This window comes from Pithys albifrons, chromosome 11, assembly GCF_047495875.1.
Source record: "Pithys albifrons albifrons isolate INPA30051 chromosome 11, PitAlb_v1, whole genome shotgun sequence".
Classification (NCBI taxonomy): domain Eukaryota; kingdom Metazoa; phylum Chordata; class Aves; order Passeriformes; family Thamnophilidae; genus Pithys; species Pithys albifrons.
In genome coordinates, this window is record NC_092468.1 from 22,492,594 (window position 1) to 22,516,905 (window position 24,312).

A 24,312-nucleotide genomic window follows, 5' to 3' on the forward strand; every position below is an offset into this window, starting at 1 on the left:
CCAGCAGACTGGGGCACTGCATGGGCACAAGTTTGTTGTGTATCATGAGCTGCAGATGCCTCCAGTGGCTTGGGACACACACTGAAATCTTTTTCTCAGACCAGATCACTGGGCTAGGGGTGGACACAGGGTCAGTCCCCAGCTCTTTGTGTGCATCCCCTGACGTGCCCTCACTCACCCTTTAGCTCAGATAATGCAGAACTGGGCTTCTTCATTTTTTGCTCAGCTCCCTCTCCCTGGCTGGGTGCCAGCCTCCCTCCTGGCACCCAGAAGTTTGATCCTCCACACAGGTGCTCAAAGGAGCTGCGACCTGTTTCTATGCCTTCATTGGCTTCGACATCATTGCTACCACAGGAGAAGAAGCGAAGAACCCCAACACCTCCATCCCCTATGCCATCACGGCCTCACTCGTCACATGCTTGACAGCTTATGTGTCTGTAAGTACCACCAATACAGGAGAAATGTACAGAAATATGCAGATACACTACTATTTTTTAATATATATATGTATAGTGTGAGTCCTTTCTGGGCATCTGCACAGCTCCCCTCCCAAGTCTGAGGTGAGATGAGGTGAGGTGAGGTGAGGTGAGGTGAGCCAAGGTGCTCGTCTGACCCTCAGACAGGGTCACTTTCCTTAGTAGGAACAGACATCAGCTTTGTTTCCATGTGCCTCCAGTGCTTGCCAGGGCTCCCCTTGGCCACCGCCTCATTTGTCCCCAGGCTCCTGTCACCTGAGGAGACCCCTCTGCCAGCTGCAGGGACATGGTGGCAGATTTTTTTTCCCTCATCCCTACCCACAGCTAATTTTGCATCCAGGAGTGCAGCAAAGCAGAAGGAGAAGCAGCATTGCAGCATCCTTTCTCCATGTTTCTGCAAAAAGCAGCACTGCCTCTGCTGGAGATATGGGAGAGGGTCTAAATGAGGGGAGAGGTGGGCAGGAATGGCCGTGTGAGAGATTCTGCTGCCCTGCACCCCAATGTGTCTGTACTCAGAGATTTACCCTATAAAGGAACAAAACTGAGTCATGAAGGAGAAAAAAAACCATTGTTCTGATAATTTCAAAGAAAGCTTCTCACAAAACCATGTTCCTTGACTGAAATAGGATCAGGGTGATTCCCAAAGGAATGCAGTCTGGGTTTAGGGTCTGTCCCATCAGGAGTGCCTGACTCAGACAGTGCAGTCCCAGCAGTGGAACATGGCCAGTAGAATTGTTACTAACCCTGCCAGGCCCACCAGCCTCACCAGTCACACCAGTCCCACTTGACTCCTGCATCACCACTACAGCAAAGTTCAAGTGTCTCTTTCTTGCCTTTGAATAGCAGATACCAAATTCCCACAGTTTTCTGGATCAACAACCCCACAGCAAAGCATATGTAGTCCTAACCTCTAGTATTTTACAACCCCTCCACAGGGGTCACAGGAATACAATCCCAGTCAGACTTGACACCCCTGACAAGCAGCCCCTGCACCCTGAGAGTCCTCAGCAGCTGCTGGAGCTGCTACTGACACCTGTGTCTTGCTCCTCTCACCTTCCCCAGGTGAGCATGATCCTCACGCTGATGGTGCCCTACAATGACATTGACACCGAGTCCCCACTGATGGAAATGTTTGTAGTCCACGGCTTCTACGCAGCCAAATTCATCGTTGCCATTGGGTCTGTGGCCGGACTGACCGTCAGCTTGCTGGGCTCTCTCTTCCCAATGCCAAGAGTGATTTACGCCATGGCTGGTGATGGGCTGCTCTTCAGGTCAGTCATGCCCATGCTGACATTTATTTTTTGGCCCCTTGGGATGTGGAGGGGAATTGTGCTGGGGAATGGAAAGCTGTCCTGTGCCCTAACACCCCACAGTACAGGGAGCACACACCAACTCAGTGCTTACAGTATGAGCATACACCAATGCAATATCTTGTGAGAAAAATATCTGGAGTGGTCTACCCAGAAGATTCTCATTTCGTGCTGGTACCCAGAAATTCTACTTATGTAAGGATGAGTGTTTAATTCAAGAGTTACTTGCAAAGGAGAACAGCTCATACACATAAAATCTGGGCACTTACTTGCAAGTGTCCAAGCACCCATTTCAGAGCTGGTCAGACCTAGATTTAACTCCAGATCCAACCTCAGCAGTATTGCCAGTTCCCAGCTGCCCAGAGTCCAAGCTCCAAATAGTAACAAGAGCTAAAGGGACCCTGGCTCTGGGTCTGTCCCTTCCAGCTGGGGATGGGTTATTGCAACATGAAACTGCTGTGATGTACAATTTTAACTTTCTGCAACTGTTTCATGCTCCAGGTTTTTATCCCACGTCAGTTCTTACACGGAAACCCCTGTTGTGGCTTGTATTGTCTCTGGGTTCCTTGCAGCACTGCTCTCCTTGCTGGTCAGCCTGCGGGACCTGATAGAAATGATGTCCATTGGCACCCTGCTTGCCTACACACTGGTGTCCGTCTGTGTCCTGCTCCTCCGGTACCAGCCCGAGAGCGACATTGACGGCTTCGTCAAATTCCTCTCTGAGGAGCACACCAAGAAGAAGGAGGGCATCCTGGCTGACTGTGAGAAGGAAGCTTGCTCCCCAGGGAGCGAAGGAGAGGAGTTCTCTGGCCCACCAACCAACACGTGCGGGGCAAAAAATCTGCCATCACTAGGGGATAATGAGATGCTAATTGGGAAATCTGATAAATCCGCCTACAATGTGAATCACCCCAATTATGGCACAGTCGACATGACCACAGGGATAGAGGCAGATGAGTCTGAGAACATCTATCTCATCAAGCTGAAGAAGCTGATTGGCCCTCGATACTACACGATGCGGATCCATCTGGGGCTGCCGGGGAAAATGGACCGCCCGACGGCAGCCACCGGCCACACGGTCACCACCTGTGTGCTCCTGCTCTTCGTCCTCATGTTCATCTTCTGCTCCTTCATCATTTTTGGGGCAGACTACATCTCTGAGCAGAGCTGGTGGGCTGTGCTCCTGGTGGTGCTGATGGTCCTGCTCATCGCTGTGCTGGTGTTTGTGATCTTGCAGCAGCCAGAAAACCCCAAGAAGCTGCCCTATATGGCACCATGTCTGCCCTTCGTCCCTGCCTTCGCTATGCTGGTGAATATTTATCTCATGCTGAAGCTCTCCACAGTCACATGGATCCGATTTGCTGTCTGGTGTTTTGTGGGTGAGTCTCAGATTCATTTATTTTAATTTTTCAACTGACACTTCTTTGAAAGCCTGTTAATAATAACAACTTCCCTAATTAGAGTGCTTGGGCTGATGCTTCTTCAGCTGGGACATGTCCAGTCCTTTTCATCTGCCCCTTGTAATCCTGAAGTTCTTAGAGACCTCATTTTATCAAGCCCCTGAACCACACCTAAATGGAAAATTACACCTCCAGGAAATGTCAGTTTGATGGAAGCAAACTGCTCCATGCAAAGGTGACTATTTTGGTGGCTTTTTTGATGCAAAGTAGGCGGGTTCTGGAAATTGCCTTACAGGCAGGTTTTGTACAGAAATCAGCCTGCTTTCTTGCTATGTCACCCACTTGAGCTATTCAGCAGCCCACACCAGTATCTCAGCACTGTGTTTCCAAAGCCCAGAGCTGTCCAACCCCAACAGCCCTGGGAAAGATAGAACCAAGGGATCTGGAAAAAGTATCTCCTTTTCTTCATCTAAGTTCTTAACTTTGGTGCAGGGGCATCTTAGAACTCACAGGCTTTGTTATGAACCCTTTTATTTCCAAGTTTAGTCTCTCTGACACATAGCCAGGAGTCCAGCATAACCACAGTTTCCCTTGATTTACATTGCAACCCACTCACTCCAAAAACCCCAGAGAAATAGGCAGCTCTCATAGCTCCTCCATGCTGAGCCATTGAGCAGAAGCTGCCACCTGCACTTTTTGGGCTGGAAAAGACATACTCAGTCCTTTTTTTTGGCCCTTGAAGGAAATAGGTGAAGCTGCAAATCCAGGGAAAGCCCTTTTACCTGGAAGCAAAGATGACTCCAAAGCATCAGTTTAATCTGCTGTGATTAAGTACTTTCCCCTGTGGGTACATTTAATACCTCTTCAGCTGCCAGGAATGGCAGAGAGTCAATTAAGCCACTGCATTAGGTGTGATAGGCTCTACCAGTCTGTTGGGGGAGGCACAGCCCATTGGTTTTTCTGACGGAGATGTGGGGTCCTGATTTAACCTCAAAAGCAGTCCCCTCTGTGCTCAGTTCATACATAGCACATGGAGAAGTCTGGGGTTTCTCTGTGCACATGTGCGGTATAGGATAATCCCAGGATCAACTGGAGGTGACCTCTGGATAGATTTGCTGCCAGGGAAAGCATTGGTGCAGGAAGGTGAGATCAGGTAGCTGGAGTCCAACCCTCTCCCTCTCGTCCAATGCAGGTCTGCTCATCTACTTTGGCTACGGGATGTGGAACAGCACCCTGGAGATCAGCGCCCGGGAGGAGGCCCTGCACCAGAGCACCTACCAGCGCTATGATGTGGACGTCGACCCCTTCTCTGTGGACGTCGGCTTCTCCTTCGCCCCCGAGGGCGAGAGCTACCCAGGCTGGGGTCCTCCTGAGGACAAGGGCTTCTCATACCAGCAAATGGCAGACGTCAAGGAGAGCCATCGGACAAGTAGCAGGTCAAAAAGCAAAGGCAGGCACAAACCGCCGTCGGAGGCTCTTATTGCCAACGACGAGTTGGACTACTCGCCCGAGTAGCGGGATGGGCAGCAGGGCGCCGCGCCGCCCAGACCATGAGGAAGGGTCCCCGTGGCTCCCCCATCCTCTCCCATCCTCCCCGGGTCCTCCACCACCGCCCTGCTCACCTCCGGTCCTTGGGACACGCTCTGTGACTGCCGTTGACCCCAAACCAAAATCACTTGTGGCCCAATCCAGCTCCACCAGTCGGGTCTCGCTCTGGTGAACACTGGCTGATCCCCCAGCACCAGCTGATCTCCCGACACCAGCTGCACCAGTGGAGGCAGTGGAGTGGGAGATGTGCCAAACTGGAAGGGCGTTTAGAGGTGGAAGGAGTCACATAAGGGGATGAGACAAGTTGTCCTCTGGGAATGTCCACCCAATGGCCGCAGCCATGGGATGCCATTCTTACATTTTTGGTACTTTCTTGGCATGTGAATTTTTTTCCTTTGAACCACCTGAAGTGACAGCTGAGCCAGAGGCACAGACAGGTGGTAGGTACAAAAGGGAGATGGACCAATTCTTTCCAAGGAGTAGCTCAGAGGTGGATGGTTGTTTCCATCACAGTGTATCCATGGCCTGTTCTGGTGTGAAGGCACTTGGTGTATGCAGCAGTGCTACCCCTGAGTCCAACCTCACACCCTGAATGCAAGCTCCCCAAATACTGTGATTCAAAATTAATCCATGTCTTAGTCCAACCTTGAAGTTCCAGCGCAGCCCAACATCCCAAATCTGCAGTTGGGAGTCTGGTCCCATTTTGGGTCACAGTGAGGACTGTGACCCACTCTTGGCTCAACCCACTTTGTATGAATGGCCAACAAGGACCACACGCTGTTCCTCTGAGCATCACCTGTCTGAGGCTGAGCGCTGCTTCCACCACCTTTTGTCTTTTACAAAAATTATTGTGCCGTCACTCTCTCCCACCGCACTGGGCACACTTCAGTGCTCCCTCTGGCCTCAGTGCTTCAGGGATGCATCCATGCCCTCACAAAACAGCAGTGTCCCTGGGTCAGCCATGCCTTGACAGGGCTGGGCCACATGTGGCAAGCAGAGAGGACTTGGCAGCTGAAATCTGTCTCCCTGCTGCCATCTTCACCTTGTACCATTCCCTCTGTTTCTGACCTTGGCTTGATGGGTGCTGTATGAAAAACACTGAATGCTGCTTGTTCTGTAAGTGTCTGTATGTCAGTCTGAAACCAAACAGAGCTGGTGGCTGGCAGGGCAGAGGTTGTCGGCAGGAGGATGTTAAACCCCCCAGACATGGCCATATTCCCCAGCAGTGCCATTAAATTCCCTGCTGGCAGTATCCTCACAGAACCATTGGCAGTGACAGGGTTTGGTCAGTGATTAGCAGCAGGTCCAGTGCTGGAGCCCATCATGCTTAGTGTAAAACACTGTGATGGAGAAATGTCTTTTTGAATAAATAATAACCAGAAAAGCACCCCATCAACAGCAACACCCATCCTCATCCTGGCTGCTGAAGGCCACAGATGAATCCATCCCTAGTACCTGCTGCTGCTGCTGCAATCCCAGGGCACAATTTAACATCCGCGGGGCTAGGATTTCCAACATGGAAATATCCTCATGGATACTGACAACCACTAACACTTTGGTTCACTGAAGGAGGCTCAACCCCCCAAAACACCTGCCTGGCACCCTCTTTGGGTAAGTGGCCTGTGGGGTGCAGAGGATGCCTGGATGTGTGCCCACCCCCATTGCTCCTAGGGCTCAAGAGCTCAGTGGAGAGGCTCTGCCTGGGGACACAGAAGGTTCCCTGCTGCTTCTGTCCCAAAAAGTGACAAACCACAGTCCTTTTCCCAGTGGAGAAGAGCATCCAGTTCTTCAGATCTTAACCTGGAGCGCTCTAGGCAAGCCAAGGGAAGTTTGGCCTCTGGGGGGGCTTCAAGGTGGGAGTGAGGATTTGGCTAAAGGACCTGTAAGCTTTGCTCCTGCTGCCCACCCCTACTGCGCTTCCACAGCACAAATCCCAAGTGTGTGCCACCGAAAAGCTCTTTGCAATGTGGACACCACTCATGGGCCAGCTGGGGAAACCTTTCCAGCGGTGCTGAGCTCCTCTTGCAACAGTCACTGCTCACCCACACTTGGCTGCTCTCCTCCTCGATGCCTTAGAAGTTCCCAAGAGAGATGGCACCTCACAGGTCTGGCTTCACATTTTCAGGGAGAAAGACTGATGATATTTTCCTACCAGCTCTTGTACTCTACCGTGTCCAAGGTAGTCCTGTGTGTCCTGCTTCCGCACAATATTTAGGCACCTGCCAAGCCACAAACTCAAGCCCAAGTACCCTGCTGAATCAAAGCCCGTTATTCTTCTTGCAGCCTTAATCTCTTGCTACAGAGCAGTTACCAGTACCAGTGTCTGTTGTCACGTCTGCTCTAGTTACGCCATATAACTTGGTGGGGGCTTGATCCCTTGCTCTTTGGTGTCTGTAGGAACTTCGCCATTGGATCCAAGCATTGAGTGAAGCCCTTTGTCTGCTCTTGTTCCCATTCCCCCATCTTCCTTCCCCTTCCTGAGGAAGTGCTGTGGCTGTGCCACACCTGGGACCACCAGGAAACAGCATTGGATGACGTGGCACTGTCTGGCACAGATGGATGGGTTGCCCTAAGCCCTCACTGTGTCAGAGGTGGGAGCTGTACCCTCTTCCTGAGCCCACCACATCCCACCCAATGGAGGTGTTTAAGGAGGAGGCAGCCAAGCCACAGGCTGGGTCATGCCCGGGTTTGCCAGTGACTAAGGGCTGGTTCACAGCAGGATCCCTGCCCTCTGCTCCAGGTGGCAGTTCCTGGGGGACATGCGGGTTCCGCCTCCGTTTGGGAGATTGTGTGCTGCCTCTTGTAGCAGCACTGGGTTCTTCAGTGGCACGAGCAAAAACTGCAAAGACGAAAGGTCCAGGTGTGGCCATTGCTTCTAGGCACTGCTGGCCTCAGGGATGGTCTTGGACACTGGGAAGAGACTTACGTGCTTGTGTTGCTGTAATCCCAAGTCCAGCCTTTCCCCCTGGCTACCCTGAGGGAGGTTCTCACATCCCTGAGCATCAGGAGGTTACAGGCAGAGTGGTACCATCCCACTCCCACCACCGGTGAGAGGCACACAGCCCCTCCATGCCTGACCCCCTCCTTGGGGCCCACACCCTGAGGGGCCCAGTGCATGATACAGATGGAGCATAAATACCTCAAACCTTCCAGACCAACTCTAAGATCTCAGCCCCTCCACAAATTCTCTCTTCCCCATCACAACCCCTCGGTCCAAGGCCCATCACGCCGGCATCCTCCACATGGCAGCAAAATCACACCCCAAACAACGTGGGATGTTGTAAATCCAGCTTGTAAATGACCTTCACTTTGTTTTGTTTGGTCTTTTTGATGTATATCTTGCTTTTTTTTTTTGCAGGTGGTACTTTCTGGTGTAACAATTCTCTGCAGTTCTGGTATGAAGTTGGTGTATTTGTTAAAAGCAGTTTGTTCTATCCATTTTTACTTTTTTTGTGGTTTCCAGAAGCCCATTGGTGCATTGTACAATGGGATCTTGTAGTGTGTCATGAGAAAGAAAAATATGCAGATATGTTATGGAGTGATTTTTATTTTCAAATGATTGTGTTGTTGACAACTATACATATAATACATATATATAAACAAGATACTAAGAAAAAAAAATCTAAATTTACCAAAATCTGTATATTTTAATAAATGCATAAAGCTTTATTGTGTGCCTTTACATTCAAAAATCAAAGAGGAACTAAGGGATTTGTAAAGAAAGCCAGAGACAAATGTGTCTTAGTATCAGTTTCCATAGTAATGTAAATCTTTTAAATGAAAGACTAAACCAAAAAATAATAAAAGAAAATTTCCCATGTAAATTTTGTTAAGCCAATCAGTACCTGAAAGTCTGATACTTTTCCAGTGCAAAATTGAAGGTAGAAATGACCAAAATCTTGCCTTAAGTGCTTCAAAATTTCCATTGTACAAAATCCATTTCAGTGAGCTGACTTTGGTATTTACTGCCACTGTTGTGAAAGAAAATGGTTATCCATTTGCACAATTAAAAAAAAAATAGAAAAAGCCTAAAGCCAATGGCCACAGGTTGCCTATTGCAGTGTGAAGCCCCAGGGAACACCAATGTCTTCCCATCTGCTTGTTGGCATCCGCCTTTCTCTGGAGGAACTGCCGTGTCACAGCATTGTCCCCTCCCCGCAGAAGCTCTGGGTCTGTGGGGAAGCATCGCTTGTAAGGACACAGGTGCCTGCCACAGTATCCCCCATGGCTTCCCTCCTTCTATCCCTGATATCTAGGGAGTGGGGAGGCTGCCAGGTGCACTCCCTGCCATGGAGTTGGGATCACCAGCTCCAAATGGTCCTGATGGAGCTGGGGAGAGCTGTGCTGGGCACTGGGGACCACCACCTCCCCACCAGGGAGATCAGCACTGCTCACACCCACCACTCCACAGCTAGTCCATTCAGGACAATTACACCAGACCTTATTTTGAGGCTTGGAGTCAGCAAACAAGCACCAGAAGTCTTCAAGAGCCAACAGTGCTATGGTCAACCTCGCCTGCAAGAGCCCACAGGAGAGTGGGATGCTTTGGGAGAGCACAAAGCAGGTATTTCAGCTTTGATCTTTTAAAACTAGAAAAGTTTAACATTCTTTGTGCTTCCTCTGAGCATTTCCCCTCTGCAGTGCCAGCACTAATAGCCTGTCACATTCTTGACCCCATCTCCTCATACCCCACAGCTGCAAACATATGTTTACCCCATAGCTGCTGCGGGGTTGTTTTGTTTAGTTTGGGGTTTTATTTTATTCCCTGAAATAAAGCTTCTTCCTTCCTCTGAGCAGCTCACCCAGGGCTTTTTAAGAGTTACATTTGTGGCCTGATACTGGTAACTTGTGGCCATGGGAAGAGCAAGCAGAGCTCCATCACCATCCCCTGCCAAGGGTCCCCAGCTGCACGTGCCTGAAGGTCACGGAATCACAGAATGAGTAAGGTTGGAAAGGACAAGCTGCAGCCTAAGGAAGTGGACAGGAAAAAAACCCCAAGTGCTGCCTGGCAGGGCTCGTTCCCCATCGAGTCATGCACCTCCAGCTGCACCTACACCTTCCAAAACCTCTCCTTGGGCATCTGGCACAGTGTTCCTGTGTTTCCCCTCTGCCCCACCTCCGGCCAGTTTGCTTCAGGGCTGTTTGCAGGGCAGCATTCCGGCGGTTTTATTCTCCGAGGTCTCCCGTGCCACTGTCAGTCCCGGGGTTAAATCCCAGGGCTAAACCCTTGGGCACAATCCACAGTTCCCGGGCAGCCTGCACAAGCTGGCACGTCTGTGCGCCGCCCCTTCGCCCGTGGCACCCGCACATCAATGGCAGCACTGACAGTGCCCGGCGCGTACAACAACTGCCTGTGCCCTGCCTGTGATGTCATGGGCACAAGTGTCCTGCCACCGGTCCCTGCCCGCCCTGGGGACATTGTACAGCAGGGCAGCGAGGCACAGCTCACATAACAGAGACGCCTTCAAGGCTGCTCGGGGTTACAGGCAGATGCTCGGGCTACTGCCCATCCCTGGACCAGGCAGGCAAAGGGGCGCTGATGGATCACAATCAGCCTCCCTTTGGCTCCTTTTAAATGCTCCAGCTCAGCTTCCCACAGGGAGGAGGGCAGGGGTGGGAGCTGCAACATCCTCGCCCATGGCTGTGTTGCTCTGTTTGGCTTCTCCAGCTGAAGCAGACCAAGGTGAAAGGACAGTCCCAAATCACAAAGCTTGATTTGCAGCCTTGTTTTCAAATTATTCTTCATCACTCAAATTTGGTTGCTCAGACCCTTCTCCTCCCCTCACCTCTCCACTGGGGCTCTCCCCTTGCCCATCCCTGAACAGCAGCTATTCCTTGTTTCCTTCTGGCTTACACAAATTATTTGAACTGAGTTAACATCTCTGGGAACAGATGGGATTTTGTATCAACATAATTAAATTGCTACAGCCTCTGGTAAGGACAGAGTCAGATCTTGATCTTACACAGTTTTAATCAGAGCGATGACCCCAGATCTGATTTTTATTATAGTTGAGAGCACTTCCAGCAACACAAGGTCTCAACTTGGAAGTGCTGGGGGTGCATCTCCACCACCTCAGGGGGTTTCTAAGTCTTCCCAATATAGAGAATCCCACAAGTGGGTACATGCTGCTACTGGGAATATTGCAAGAACAAATGGATAAAATAATGGACAGTCCTATGAAGGAAGATTACTCATATTTTAAATATTCCCCACTTAATGCCAGAGCAGAGCAGAATTTTTCATCCTGAACTGCTGTAAAAAAATTAATCTTCAATACCATTGGGAAATTCCTGTAATGGAAAAATTAGCTATGGAAACACACAGGAAGGAAGGAAAAAAAATGAAGTCATAGGTTGCAGGTACTCTGTTATTTATTGTACAGTATTTCACTGAAAGTACAAAGGCATCATCAGTACTCACCAGAATTGTATTGTAACAGGTACATTATACTGCATGTTAAAATGTGCTGCTTTAACAAGGCAAGACAGAACACAAACTTAAAGAAGAATGCGAGGAGTTTAAAAAAATGTAAAAATACATTTTTAGTAACTGATCTGTACAAAAAAAAACAAAAAAGAAACTAAATCAGAAGGCGGGGATTAGAGCCCCCAAAGTCATTTATAACTATTTTAAAAGGCACTGTTATCTACCGTGTCATTAGGACCTCTGGGTTCAGTTTCCTTCATACTGATGACTGTGGGGGTGGGGGAAATACTGTTACTAAAATGATGGAACTCATACAAAAGTATTTACAGAGAAAGGCAGAAAAGTCCCCTCCTCTTGTTCCAAAAGAGAAACATTCGCCCGGTGGGAGAGGACAGCCTTCCTCCCTATCCTCTCTCCCCAACTGTGCCAGAGCCGAGACCTTGAGCAGGGGAAAGCAAACAGTGAGGTGGGGGGAGAAGCTGTCAGAGTCCTTCTAACAATGGGAAACTGTCTCTCTCATTTCTGTTTTATTGCTTTTAACTCTCCTATAATCAGGGGAGCTAGAAGATAAACTAAAAACCCTAAACCCCACATTACAACCCCAAACCATCTGAGTCATCCTGGCTACAAGAAGATGGGGCAGGGGGTGGGAACAAACCAGGGAGGACCAAGAGGTAGGGCTGGCTGGAGCTGTCTTTCTAGAGAATGGGGGAAACAGATGGGGGGGAATAATGCTTCAAACTACCAGACATTTGTGCTGCTTTTCTACACCTCCCCCTGGGAGCCTGACAGCCATGTGTGTCAGTAGAAGCAAACCCAGGGCACACACACCCACCAGCCAAAGCATCCGACGGCAGCCGTGGGGCGTCCCCGGGGCGGTTACACATGAGCGCTCTTGGCGTGGGTGGGGGAGCTGGACCCCGAGCCGTAGTAGAAGCGGTTCTCACCAAACGTCTGCGCATCTCCCGAGCAGCACACGATGACACAGCCACCGAAGAGGCAGAGGGCAGAGCCGATCCAGCCCGTGTACAGGGAGTAGCCGAAGCTCATGATGGTGGTCTCGCGGTAGGCGCACACGGGGAACCAGATCGTCGCGACAACTCCGCACATGGCTGGGGAGAGAGAAGAAGGAGAGGGTTGGGGTTCCAAACCAGAGGGGTCTCCAGCATGTAACCCCGCCACGGGACATAAAGCATACCAAAGAGGAAGGAAGGCTCCACAGGACAGGGGACAGAGAGGAAGCCCATCCCTCCAAGTGATCTCCGAGCAGGAGGCAACACAGGAGCCTCATCAGAGAGGGAAGGAGAGAGAACAGCCATCTCTCTCAGAGATGAACAAGAAGGAAACAAACAACAGGGAAAAACAATTGCTGCCTGACACAACCTGATATGTTTATGAGGAGGGAAACAGGTTTGTCTCCTAGATTATCTTTAACCGGGAAGGATGAGAGTCATCCATGAAACTGATGCTCTGGAGAGCTCCAGAATTAGGAATAGATTAAATATGAAGGAAGAGCATGTGTGCGTTAGTGGGAGAGTAAAATCAGTGGCCCAGAATCACCTGGTTTAAATCATTATTTCTGCATAGACTCACATGCTGTGTCCTCAGCCCATGTCAATCCACACCGTTGCAGTGTCTCTACTGAATGGTCACATAAACTTCACCAAAATATCCAAGCACTCAGCAAGACAGAGTAGGGTCTTATAAAATATGAGCAGAAAATGGACAGAGGCAAAATAAGATGCAGTTCAGCCTTGTCAGGACTTTTTTTATTGAGAAGGAAATGTCTCACAACTCTGGAAACCAGATTTCACTTCCCTATGGAAAATTTTATCAAGTGATGGGGACAAATCTGGCAAGGCTCTCCAGAAACTTACTGAATTGAATAGAAATGGGACATGGAGGGTCTGCAGAAGGGAAAGCAGGACCCTACCTAGAGTCTACAGAGGGTCAGAAAATGACTGCAGGCTTCACAATTTACTTGAAATTCCATAGGTTTTTTCCACAAAAAGCAGGAAGGCTGCTGCAGTGGTGCTGTGAGGTGACGTGTGAGGGAGACAGTCCCCACAGAGTCCCCACATGCACTGAGGGCAACGGGAGTTGATGGTGTTAATCACCTCCCAGGAGCAGGTCCTAAAACAATACTCCTTGATGGCCTGTACATCTGAGAAGAATTAATGTGTCAATATTTACTTGCCTCCGGGACAAGCTGTGCAGGACTCCATCCTTGTGGCTATCAGAGAATCAGAGCAAAACAATAACAGGACTGTGGCAGCCTTACAGATTTCCACCGACCGTGTTAAAAGGTATCTGGAGGCAGTGTCAGAAAGTTAAGGTTGCAAGAGGGAAAAAGAAAGGGGTGAGATTAAAAATAAAATTGTTTAGTTAAAGCAGAGAACAAACCGTAGCTCCTGGACAGTACAGCAGAAAACCCATCCCCAAAGCTGCAGTTATTGTGAGAGAAAATATTTTCTTATGGAAAAGAGAAGAACATTTGAAGGATGCTAATAAAGCCAGTAATAATTTTGGGCCTCCTCAAAGCAAGGGCCCCGCAGCTTCAGAAGGAATTTTGGAGAAGGCAGGGAGGGGAAAGAGTATTTCTCCTGCGTGTGGGGCAGTCCTGCAAACAGCTCATGATCTCCCAGTGCTTTAAAACAAAACTGGATCACTTGGGAATCCACAAAGCATTCTAATAGGCTCTTGAAACAAAGCTGCTTTGTTGTCCGAAAAAATACAATCATCTTTTCTTTTTCTGTCAGCAGTAAATATATATATATGTATGTCTATAGACTATAAGAGCCTTATCTATCCAGACCCTCCCCCACAGCCCAGGAGCAAGGAAAACACTTGCACTGGGGTGAGAGGAGCTCTCAGGGATGCTCACACAATGGCATCTCTTGTGTGTGTAGCTCCACTACATGTAAAACCACCTTATTTTAGTGCTGACAATACCACAAAGCTGTGAAACACAAGCCAAGGACTTTGCATGGGTCCGTTTGACCTCTCTGTCCTCGTAGGGCACCAGCTGCCGTCAGTCACCAGTGACCCCACTGCTGAGCAAGAGGAATGCCCTGGAACAGGACTGGGTTTCATTGCTCTGAACAGATGAGACTGGGCTGTAAATCCTCTGAGTAGATGGGGAAAGGACAGTCAGCAATTGCAACATCTCTCAGTGGACTCAAATTTTGCTCTAGTTGTATCACAGGGAAAGGCTGAAAAAAGGTGATTTGTCAAGAAAGCCAAGGAGATTGGAAGAGCCATTTTAGGACAAGTTGTAAGTTCTAAAACAGTTCTAAAAAGGAGTGGATAGAAGTTATTATCCTTTCTCTTGTGCTAATGCTGAGAGACCCTTTGCCTCTCTCTAAATAAGAAAGTCTTCAGACTGTAGAGCTGCTGTAGCAAATATAGCCTAGGAGCAAAGTAAATCTTCAGAAAACACAAGGAATATTTTCTGTTAGACAACCAGGTTAGTTGGAAAAACAGGTATGTTTTGCAGCACATGCAACAGGAGCAGGCAGTCCTGTAAAAGCCACTGCCTCTACCTAAACATCCTCTCAGCACTGCATGGCACGAATGTCCTTGCTCCATCAGATTGCTGTGAACCCACAGGGATACATCCCAGCTCCCAGTGTTTCAAAGTCCTTTTTGACTGTGGATTTGTAGGAGCTTGATCTGTTGAGCTCAAACTCTTAATACTCCAGACGAGGTTTTGAGTCAGATGGAAGTGCATAGAATGAGAAGCACAGGAGGTGCTTGGGGAGCTGGGGGAGAGGGAGCAAGATTACTTTAACTCAAGGGACAGAGTCCCTGCCAAATTCCTTAACAGTAAGTTAAAGGCTTTCTGCAGAAGAAAGAATACTTTCTTTCACAGCTAAATTTAACTATTCCAAGTTGCTGACTCAAAGTTATATGGATTTCTCTCTCAAAGTATCTGGTTGAAATAATAGATATCCATAATCTTTTATTTTATGTTCAAGGCAATCTTTTTCTCTTGTTATCTATGGTTTTACAAGTGAATCTCATGCAGTATCCGGAAAAATTCATCAACATCCTTTATTTAGTACACAATAGCTGGTAGGTCATTTTGTAATAACAATTCCCACTAACTAACATATATTTCATCTCTGTTATGCAGTGCCTCAGTCCCTCTCCTCCATTAGGAAAATGTCCACTTGGTTACCAGCAAGGGGTTCCCCAAATCAGTATCAACAACACAGGCTGGGCCAGGGTTTTTCCATCAACACCAATGGATGAAATGTTTTCATACCAGCTCAGAGCAAACCTCTACTGATGGTTGTTTTCGACAATAAATCAATGCTCTCAGTCAGATAGGATCAAGCAGAGCCATAAACACATCAGCAACAGGATAGGAGGGTGTGCACACAGGTTGCACTCTGCAGCCTGAGATTATCAGTGGACAGAAAAATCAATGGAATATCTGAGCCCATTGTTTTCCTGGCAAGTTTTCAACTTCTTACATATATGATGGTTTTTTGGCTCTATGCTGTGTTTCAACCCATTTTCCCTTCTAATAAATGTCAGTGACAAACTGCCATCCCCTCCCCAAGCAGATGAAGTTTGCCATGGGGCCAGGACCCCTGATTGCACCCCCACTCCCTATTTCTGCTGTGTTAAGGAGTGGTTTGGGAGTTGTTTTCTTTTAACTAGAGCTCTGGGAGCTGGTCGCCCCTAAGAGGAAGCCTGTGAGGTCCTGGAAACCGCAAGTGAGAGTTCAGTGGCCAGGGGGAAATAAGAACAGTACAGGGCATGTTACTATTAGAATATAATGGATTTTAAGTCAATCTCATGTATTTCAAGGCCTGATCCGTGCTTGTTGAATGGTAACACCTCATTTTTCAAGTAACAGACCATTCATCAACTTAAATAATGACAAAAGGACTGTCTTGTTGATCAGCCTGGAAAAATTTGAGCTTTGTAGAAGTAGATGTGGGTTGGTTGGCTTTTACTTAAAAAAATAAAATAAAAAACCCCAACACAATAAAATCTCAACTAAAGAGCAAAAGGATCTTATTTATTCTTCATTAGTGATCTGACAATAAAGTATTTTTGTAATTGTGACTAAAACATTGTGACCAGACTCTGGTCCCAGCCCAGATCATTCAGGACATCAGTGACATGAGCAAATCACTTCACCTGTAGGTACTTCAAAACTTACAGGGCTAAAAATCAGTAAGATTGGGTCCTAATTTGATCCCAAGAGCAATCATCTGACAATGTCTCTGGAATATAAATGTGATATAAATGTGAGAGATGTGATCTCCCACATTTCCTTTCCTCTCAGCATCTACCCAGTGGGAAAACCATGTTCTGAGGCAGAGGAGAGCCTGTCTTATGGAACACCACAACTCTCTGTGGTCTCCTCCCATCTATTCTCCTGCCTGGTCCCCACCACAGCAGAACTGGGATGGGGGATTGGCACAGCAGACCCCAAATCCCTCCAGACCCTGGTGTGACACAGCAGCTTGTGGGGCTTCACTTGTTCTAGTGCAGCATTACCCAATACTGCAATTTGCCACATGTGTGCTGGTCCTGCTGTCCCCTTGCCCTTTGGGATTTTTAGGGACAATCCTCCTGCCTCCATGTCTGCAGCCACGCAAACAGAGCTGACCTGCAGCACAGTCCTCCTTGCCTGGAACCAAAAACTCCTGGCTTTGGTGACAAAGTGCAGCTCTGCCAGACCTCACCATTCTGGGCAGACTCCTCCAGCACTGAAGTTTCATTCACAAGCAGAAAAAAACCCTTTTTCTTTCACTTTGCTGAGACTAAATACGTGACAGAGATGAAAATCACATTCCAACAGCTTTCTAATGTGGCTCTTTATGATTAGAATGTTCTAAACAGGCCCTATAAAGTTGATTTTAGGACTTCCAGCCGTGACAATGTGCCCTTAAACCCTACAGGTCCCTTGGACTCAATCCCTTAAATCTGGGATGTATGGACTCATACTAATCACAAGGCACCAGAGGAGGAATCACTTGCATGGAAGGAGCACCCAGGGGACAGCCCTTCTGAGTGTGCAGCTATATTCAGTGCCCACTTGAAAAAAAATAAGGAGAAGAAGAAGAAAGAAGATGGGCATGATGTCAGTGCTGGCTGCCAGCGACCAGCAGCACCACACAAAGAGGCCACTTTCCCTCCCCCATCCTCCTCTGCCACACAGACGGGTGAAAACAAGGCACCACAGCCTGTTGCTGAGATGACGAGGCTTCAAGAACATGCAGGTGTTGCATGGGGGACAATGAGCTCCACAGTCTGTACTGCTCAAAACAATCTCCTCCACAAGCACTGAGGACGGGAAGAAATTCCCAGGGGAACTTGGAGGCCAAGGACTAGGCCAGCCAGAGGGTGTTGGGAGGCACAGGGGACATGCTATCCCTCTTCCCATATCTGTGCCATCCCTCTTCCCATGCCTGCGCCACCTCCGTGCTCCTTCCCCTACTGTTGCTACAGGACCAGTCCCACTTCAGTGGGAGCTTCCATTTCCACACGCCTCCATTTATTTTACCCCACTGCATTTGCAATCCCTGGGAAAATTTGGAAGTTACCCATTTCCTGTAAGCAGCTTGGAAGTCTAGACCTTTTTTCCAAAAATAGCATGTCTTCCACAGTGAACCAGCAAAACCAGCACCCTCAGGCCGTGCCCAAGGACTCCAGAAGACAAAGACAGTGGGATTCACAGCCCTCCTCCCTCACCCTGCTTCACTCCCTGCCTCCTGTCTTTGTCCTCCCACTCCTGTCCATGCCTTTTGTCCACACCACAAACTGCAGGCATGATGGAGAACTCCAGGATCAGTCCAAGCCTGGACAAACATCCTACCAAGTGAACACACTCATCCAGTCCACACTGTGCCTTCCTGGAGCAGGGGAAGAGCTCCAGCTCTTCATACACAGCAGGTACCTTACCCAGGAGGATGATGAGGATCCCTCCCAGCTGGGACCGCCGGTACTTGGCTGCTCCAGGCTCGTGGCCCATCCGGATGCAGGGCAAGACCGTTATCAGCAGGAATATAGCGGGAAGGCCCAGGACAGAGGCAGCGATCATCAGTGCTCGACACGCTTGGACATACCCTGTCGGCAAGGCAAGGAAAGAAGATTATGATTATTTGGCACAAGAGAAGGAGACCTTTGGACAAAGGCTTCTGTTTGATTAGATCCCTAGACTTGCATGGAGCATGGGAGAGGGGTTCATCCCTTGTGTAAACATTAAATCCACACCAGGCACAAGGCAGTGAGGCTGCAGTGCAGTGGGCAGTGCATGAACATGGGATGTGCAGGCTCAGAACTTTCCAACAAACAAATAGCACTGCCTGGAAAACACAAGTTTTTTCCATCAAGACACTGAGAAATCATGGAGCTGAAAAATACAGGAAGGGAAAGTGGGAGAAATGGCTAGGAAGGAGCTTTTCTATATCTTTTTGTAGCAAGAGCTTTGATTAAATAACAAGAATTTAAAGTCTTAAAGAATCTACCATCATTCAGAGGGCTGAATAGCAGAAGACCCACTAGTGAAACACAGGTCCATGGGATACTATGAGAAGGTTCCCCAAGGTGCTGAGCACTGCTGACCTGGGAGGAGGAGGAGGGACATTCTTCCAGGCTGCACCCCAGGAGCTCAGGCTGGTTGTGGGTTCCCAGGGGAGATCCATGGCTCAAGCTGGCTGCTGGCACAGCCCTTCCTCAGGGAGAGGAATTGACTACACTTTGCAGAGCTCCCTGAGTTGCCATAACCAAGGACTGCATTATTCCTCTGGGTCCCTATGGACATCACAAGATTCCCTGGCTTTTCAGCAGCTACCACTCCGCTCCTGCCTGTCCCTGTGCACAAGGCAGAAAGAAACAACAGGGATCAGGGGCTGTGGGTGTGCTGGGCAGGACCATGACATTTCTGCCATTCCAGGAGAGTCTATGTAATCATATATATGGGGTTTTAAATATTTATGTATAGAATGTATATATAAATGTTATGTATTTTAGATACAATGTGTATATACTACAAAAAAAATTACATAAATAAAAAGAACCAGTGTCCGATTGCCCCAGTGCCCGGTGACCTCCCCCAGCTCCCAGGACAGGCTTGGCACAGTCAGTGTGCTGGCCCTCTGTAAACTCTTAATAACAAAACAAAGCTGCCAGATACAGACACGATGCCTCAAATAACACCAGCAAACAGGGACCTCAAGCACATCCTGCTGACACACAGGTATGACATCAGAAATGAGGATTTACTGTTCCTGGAAAAGCAGACTCTCTGCATATTGAATATTTTCTTGATTTTTTTCAAGAGGAAACTTAACAAAAAAAGTTATCTGATGAGTTCAGGGCATAAAATGAGACCCTAAACAAAAGCAATGGCAGTGCCCAGTGTGGGTTCTGTGCAATTGCTCCCAATTAAATTAGAACACAAACAATTTATTTTAAAGACTAGACTCAGACAATTAAAGACTCTTGGGCACACCAGGAAAAACTTCCTTCTCATGGCATCAAACAGGATACAAGCAGTGTTAGTTTGTGTTTTGTTTCTGCTGGAGGGAAGCCTTGGTCTCTTGCTGCTGGAAGACACATTTACCTATTTATTAAGTTACATTCAATAATGGGGTTTTTTGGGACAAACCCTTCCTCTGTCTTCTGAGCTGAATCAGATTTAACAACAGGAGCAATAAGGAAAGCAAGTCCTCTAAAATAAAAGTATACACAGAGAGAGAAAGGGAGAATAGGAGTGAGTCTGAGAGACTCTCAATATTGCTGAGCAATGTGTGACACAGACCAACAGAGAGAAAGTCAGAAATAAACTTTTTCACTTCTGGCAAAACAATTTTCACATCAGTTTCAACATGTAAATAAGGAAACATGAAAGAAAACTACAAGAAATGGTTATTTCTACCCTGTCAGCTTTGAGAGAGGCACCTCTGACATGACAGAGGAGTTGCAACCTAAAATACAGGATACAGGAGAATAAAGCACTTCAGAGTTAACAGTGACTGAAACAGGCAAGATCACAAACTAAACTCACAGAGACTAGACCTCACAAGACTTTGGCAGGTTTAATTAGCTCCAAACATTCATTAGTACTAATTAAACACCATGCTTAATTTGTGTGTTGTAATAAACTAGAGGAAAATTGCTATATCATTAAAAATATCAAGACAAGTTAAATACAGTTACATCTGTTTGCTGTGTAGGAGTTCTGTCTTGCCTTAGAACCTGTGGGAAGCACAAGACCATCAAGACTAATGATGATCTTCCAAAAGATTAAAAGCCATAGGAGCATTAATAATAGATGCTGAAAGATTCATTACACTCCAAATCATTTAAAGGAATCGAGCCTTAACATTTGTAATAGTTCACCATCCTCTTGAAATACTCTATTACACCTCAGTGTACTCTGTATGTTTTGCAGTGCAGTCTGAAGACAAGAAATGAAAGGAAGAGTGAAGTTTTACTAAGAGCAATGATTAAACATTAATGGGATTTTAGTAGCCACAGATAACAGGTATAAATCAATCAGAATCCCATCAAGAGCTATCATTCACATCCTTTAGGGTATTTAATGGACCACCTGCACTGATGAGGCTGAAGGAGCTTCACCACCAACTCCTCCAGCAGCAGGACCTGCTCTGTCAGGCAAGGCAAGGCTTCACCCCTCACTCTGGGTGGGAATGGGGAGGACAGGACAGGACACACGTACCTGGCAGTATGAGGATGTCCACGAGGGGCTTGCAGTGATAGAGACCTGTTGCCATGACACAGTCTGCCCACAGCCCCTTGGATCCCAGCTCATCCATTTTCCTGCAGGTGGTGATGGTGTAGCCGCAGGTCACCACCCAGTCGTTGGTGGCCGTCGCCACAACCACCCCGATCCACCCTATAAAACTGCAGACAAATCCAGCCAGGTGCAGGCAGGTGGCCACCATCTCTGTCGCTTGGAGGGGCGAGCTGGACAGGACAGTGCCCGCAGGGGATCAGCGGAGCCTCCCGGCGAGATCCCGGTGCTGGGAGCAGCAGGGATGGGCTTTGGCAGGATGAGGTCCCTGATCAGGCTCTGCTGAGAACACTCGGCTGCCTCTGCCCAGCTCCCTCCCTGGGAGGGGTCAGAGCTGCCTCCAGCCCCACAACACATGGGAGGAGCGAGCGGGGAGCCCCAACTTCTGCCAGTTCATCCAGAGTGTCCGAGGGGAAGGAGGGTGTGGAGAGGAGAAGATGCACAGTCGCACCCAGCCGTGCCTGAAAAACAAACCGGAGGTTTTTATTCAAATGCAAACAGCCTGACTATTCAAAACTCAGCATGAAGGGAGAAAAATTAAGGCAGTGTTTGTGAGCTGAAGACAGATGGTCACAATGGTACCTCCTCGTGGAATGATAAGGGAAGAAACGCGGTGGACAGAATTTCTCAAGAGTTGGAATGGATCATCTCAGCAAATCCATCAGCACAGCTGCAGTAAAGGGACAAAATCAGTCTTAGGTATTTCCTGATCTTTTCAGCAATTGTAAAAATACAGAAGACCCATTACTGCATTCTCTGCTGTGCCTGAGTTTTCAGAAGTATTAACTAACACTCACTGAGTCTTAAATATGTGTTTAACAGCACCTGATTTCCACTTTTGAGCGCCCAAAATAGAATGAGCAGCTTTTAACTCAAGACTTTTATTCTGAGTAAACTTATTATATGAATTTTAGTACATTTGATAGAACAGAAATAGACCACTTCAAAACGCCAAAAGAGGAGAAACTGCACATCTTCCCATTATGCATCAGGAAAAACAGGCAGGCAGGATATTTTCCTAACGTTGCTTTGTATTTTTACAACATGTATATGAGTTACCGGGTGCCAACACATCCCTAAGGATATTTCCTCACTGTGCATCCTCCTCCAGAGCTGCAGGGTTTGCCAAGGGAAGGTTTGGACCTCGGCAGATGCCGCGTGCCTGGAGAGACCACTAGTGGAAAGCTGTCTGTGCTGCACGGGGAGGAAAAGAGGCAAGAAAATGACACAACAAGGAATTTGATGCACTCCTGGAGCTGTTAGTGACAAAGAAATACTGGGAGCTCCACTCTGAGATTAAGGTGCTGGGAATTAAATATATCCTGCTCTTCATCCTACAGTATTTTTTCCCATTCTTTAGCAAATAACGAGAAAAACATGAACAAAAGTATCCTAAGCTTCATCTGCCATCTCTTCCTTAGATTCAAAGTCCAAGGACATTGAGGACACAGTTTTGTGACAAAACTTTGTCTGAACACTGGAGTTACTACATAAATAGCTGAAAATTATCTTTGAAGTGGAATTTTATAATAAATAGAAAATCAATAGTTGTTTTCACATTTGTTTTATATTGCTGTTTACTCCTTGTTTTTTGTTTTGTTTTTTTTTTTGTGATACCTGCCTTATGGTATTTTTGTAAAAAATTGACTTTCCTAATGCCATTCCATCTTCCTACATAACTTTTTCTTCCACTGCACCCAGTTCAGGTGGAGCATGCTGTTACTTACATCCAACCAGCATCTTTATGTTGCCTCTGGTTCAATTCCAGATGGATTTAATCTTTCCCCAAACAATATTCCTGCTTATCTATTATTAAGGAGATCAACTTGTCTTCTCTTGAGTGAAACTAGTGCTGTTCCACTTCTTGAACTGCACATTTGCTCTGGATGGATCACGTGTCACCCCCTGAATTTGGAAGGAGAGGGGATTACAAATTTCACCTCAAAGCTGAGATTAGAAGCATTTCACACAGTGATAGTGCAGGTACATCCTAATGCACAACTGAAGTATTTTTTAAATGCTGCAAGGTATTAATTTGCAGGTTGCAAACACATCCTTCTGTAATTCAGTCCCCTACAGTCCTGGCTTGCTAAACCACGAAAGCTTCTTAACTCCCCATTTTCTGTCACAAATGTATCTATCAGGGACTGTGCTCAACAGGCAAGAAGTAAATTTTACACTTTGGTAACTAACACTATTCAACAGTACTCGAGCTGCAGCCCACAGGGCACAGTGTGAATTATTTCATTAATGTTCGTAGGCAGAATTTTATCTGTCTTATAAATCACACCACCAGCAGTTAAGTGAATATAAGGTAGTATGAGACAAGTGAACAATGATTTACAAGATCAATAAAACAAGAAATAAGAATGACTTCCCAGGGATAGACCAAAAAAACTGAATCACTTTGGGCAAGTCTCAAAAGTTACCGTTTTCAAAGCCAGTGCTACACATACATTTATTTCAGCAACAGTGTGAACTCCTTAAAAATCAATCTTTTCACTCTTCACTCACACAGTTTTCCCTTGATCCTCATTGTTCTTCCTGACAAAAGACAGGCGTTGCAATTAGTCATACCCAAGCTATCAACACCCCATGGCTCTTTCTCATCCAAATGACTCACCTTGAACCTTTTCTTTACATCTGCAGCTTCTCCCTGTTTGGAAACAGCAGCATGAAAATGCAAGATGGGATGCTGAAAAAAAAGTTTAAGTGGTACAGCTCGTTTATAGTTTTCTTCTATACTGAAGGCTGAGAACATCAAATTATCCATTTCATCTTTATCCTGTTCCTACTGCCTCTTTCTCTCCTCAGCTGTAAAATACAGGCAAGTACATGGTAGCATTAAAGGGTTGCAATGACCTGAAACATCATCAGGATTTCCTGCATGCAAAAGCAGTTCCTTAAAACAAGGATAAAGTGTTTCTGCACCTATTTGGGGAGAAATAAAAATACCAAAGTGTGTGCATGTGAATGTGCTTTCTAATCTGCCAAGAAAAAACTCTCAGGATTAGCAAAACCATCCGGAAAATCCCCAAATTATTATTTGTACCAAAAGTTTTATTTTGCTACAATAGAGGGTGTTTTTAAGTGACCAACAGAACAGAGTTTATTGTTGTAAGTGCAGAAGGTCAATGCAAATGGAAGACTCACTCATATATAGCTTAGGGGAACTCCTCCCTCCCTCTTTCCTCCTCAGCTGCTCCTTCCCTCTCCTGTTCTGATTTTTCTGCTACTTAAGGTCTCTGATAGTACACAAAAATGTTAAGCAATGTAATCACACAGTTGACAAAAACTAAGAACTTCTCAGTCACTCTACAGCATATTTGCCACCAGCAGTAACCACTTTTTCTGCAAACAGGAAAACTCA

General features: G+C 47.2%; 2 protein-coding genes across 3 annotated transcripts in view; one reads left to right on the top strand and one right to left on the bottom strand.

Moving 5' to 3' along the window:
• Positions 1 to 8,403, top strand: part of SLC7A14 (solute carrier family 7 member 14) — a 29,585-nt gene extending 21,182 nt beyond the window's left edge. Inside the window, exons 5-8 of the mRNA XM_071566691.1 lie at positions 291 to 437; positions 1,539 to 1,747; positions 2,288 to 3,165; positions 4,379 to 8,403. Coding sequence (XP_071422792.1) covers positions 291 to 437; positions 1,539 to 1,747; positions 2,288 to 3,165; positions 4,379 to 4,701 — 1,557 coding nt within the window. The 3' untranslated portion in view covers positions 4,702 to 8,403. The remainder of the gene's footprint in view (positions 1 to 290; positions 438 to 1,538; positions 1,748 to 2,287; positions 3,166 to 4,378) is intronic.
• A 2,687-nt stretch (positions 8,404 to 11,090) lies between these two features.
• CLDN11 (claudin 11) lies at positions 11,091 to 23,749 on the bottom strand. 2 transcript variants are annotated; one of them, XM_071566368.1, is made up of 5 exons: positions 23,566 to 23,749; positions 22,670 to 22,847; positions 20,868 to 21,403; positions 18,086 to 18,250; positions 11,091 to 12,273 (listed from the first exon to the last, which is right to left on the bottom strand). In XM_071566368.1, exons 3-5 carry the CDS (start codon positions 21,091 to 21,093, stop codon positions 12,041 to 12,043), a joined length of 624 nt encoding a protein of 207 aa, XP_071422469.1. In that variant the 5' UTR covers positions 21,094 to 21,403; positions 22,670 to 22,847; positions 23,566 to 23,749; the 3' UTR covers positions 11,091 to 12,040. The 2 variants fall into 2 exon arrangements, with proteins under 2 accessions (XP_071422469.1, XP_071422468.1); XM_071566367.1 differs by lacking the exon at positions 22,670 to 22,847.
• Between the last annotated feature and the right edge of the window lie 563 nt (positions 23,750 to 24,312).

What these genes read in the sequence shown, in the direction of transcription:
- CLDN11 (XM_071566367.1), bottom strand. Translation starts at nt 21,093, where the DNA reads ATGGTGGCCACCTGCCTGCACCTGGCTGGATTTGTCTGCAGTTTTATA. An exon ending in GGACATCCTCATACTGCCAG is followed by an intron (nt 18,251 to 20,867) that starts GTACGTGTGTCC and finishes CCTTGCCGACAG; the next exon opens with GGTATGTCCAAGCGTGTCGA. An exon ending in GATCCTCATCATCCTCCTGG is followed by an intron (nt 12,274 to 18,085) that starts GTAAGGTACCTG and finishes CTCTCTCCCCAG; the next exon opens with CCATGTGCGGAGTTGTCGCG.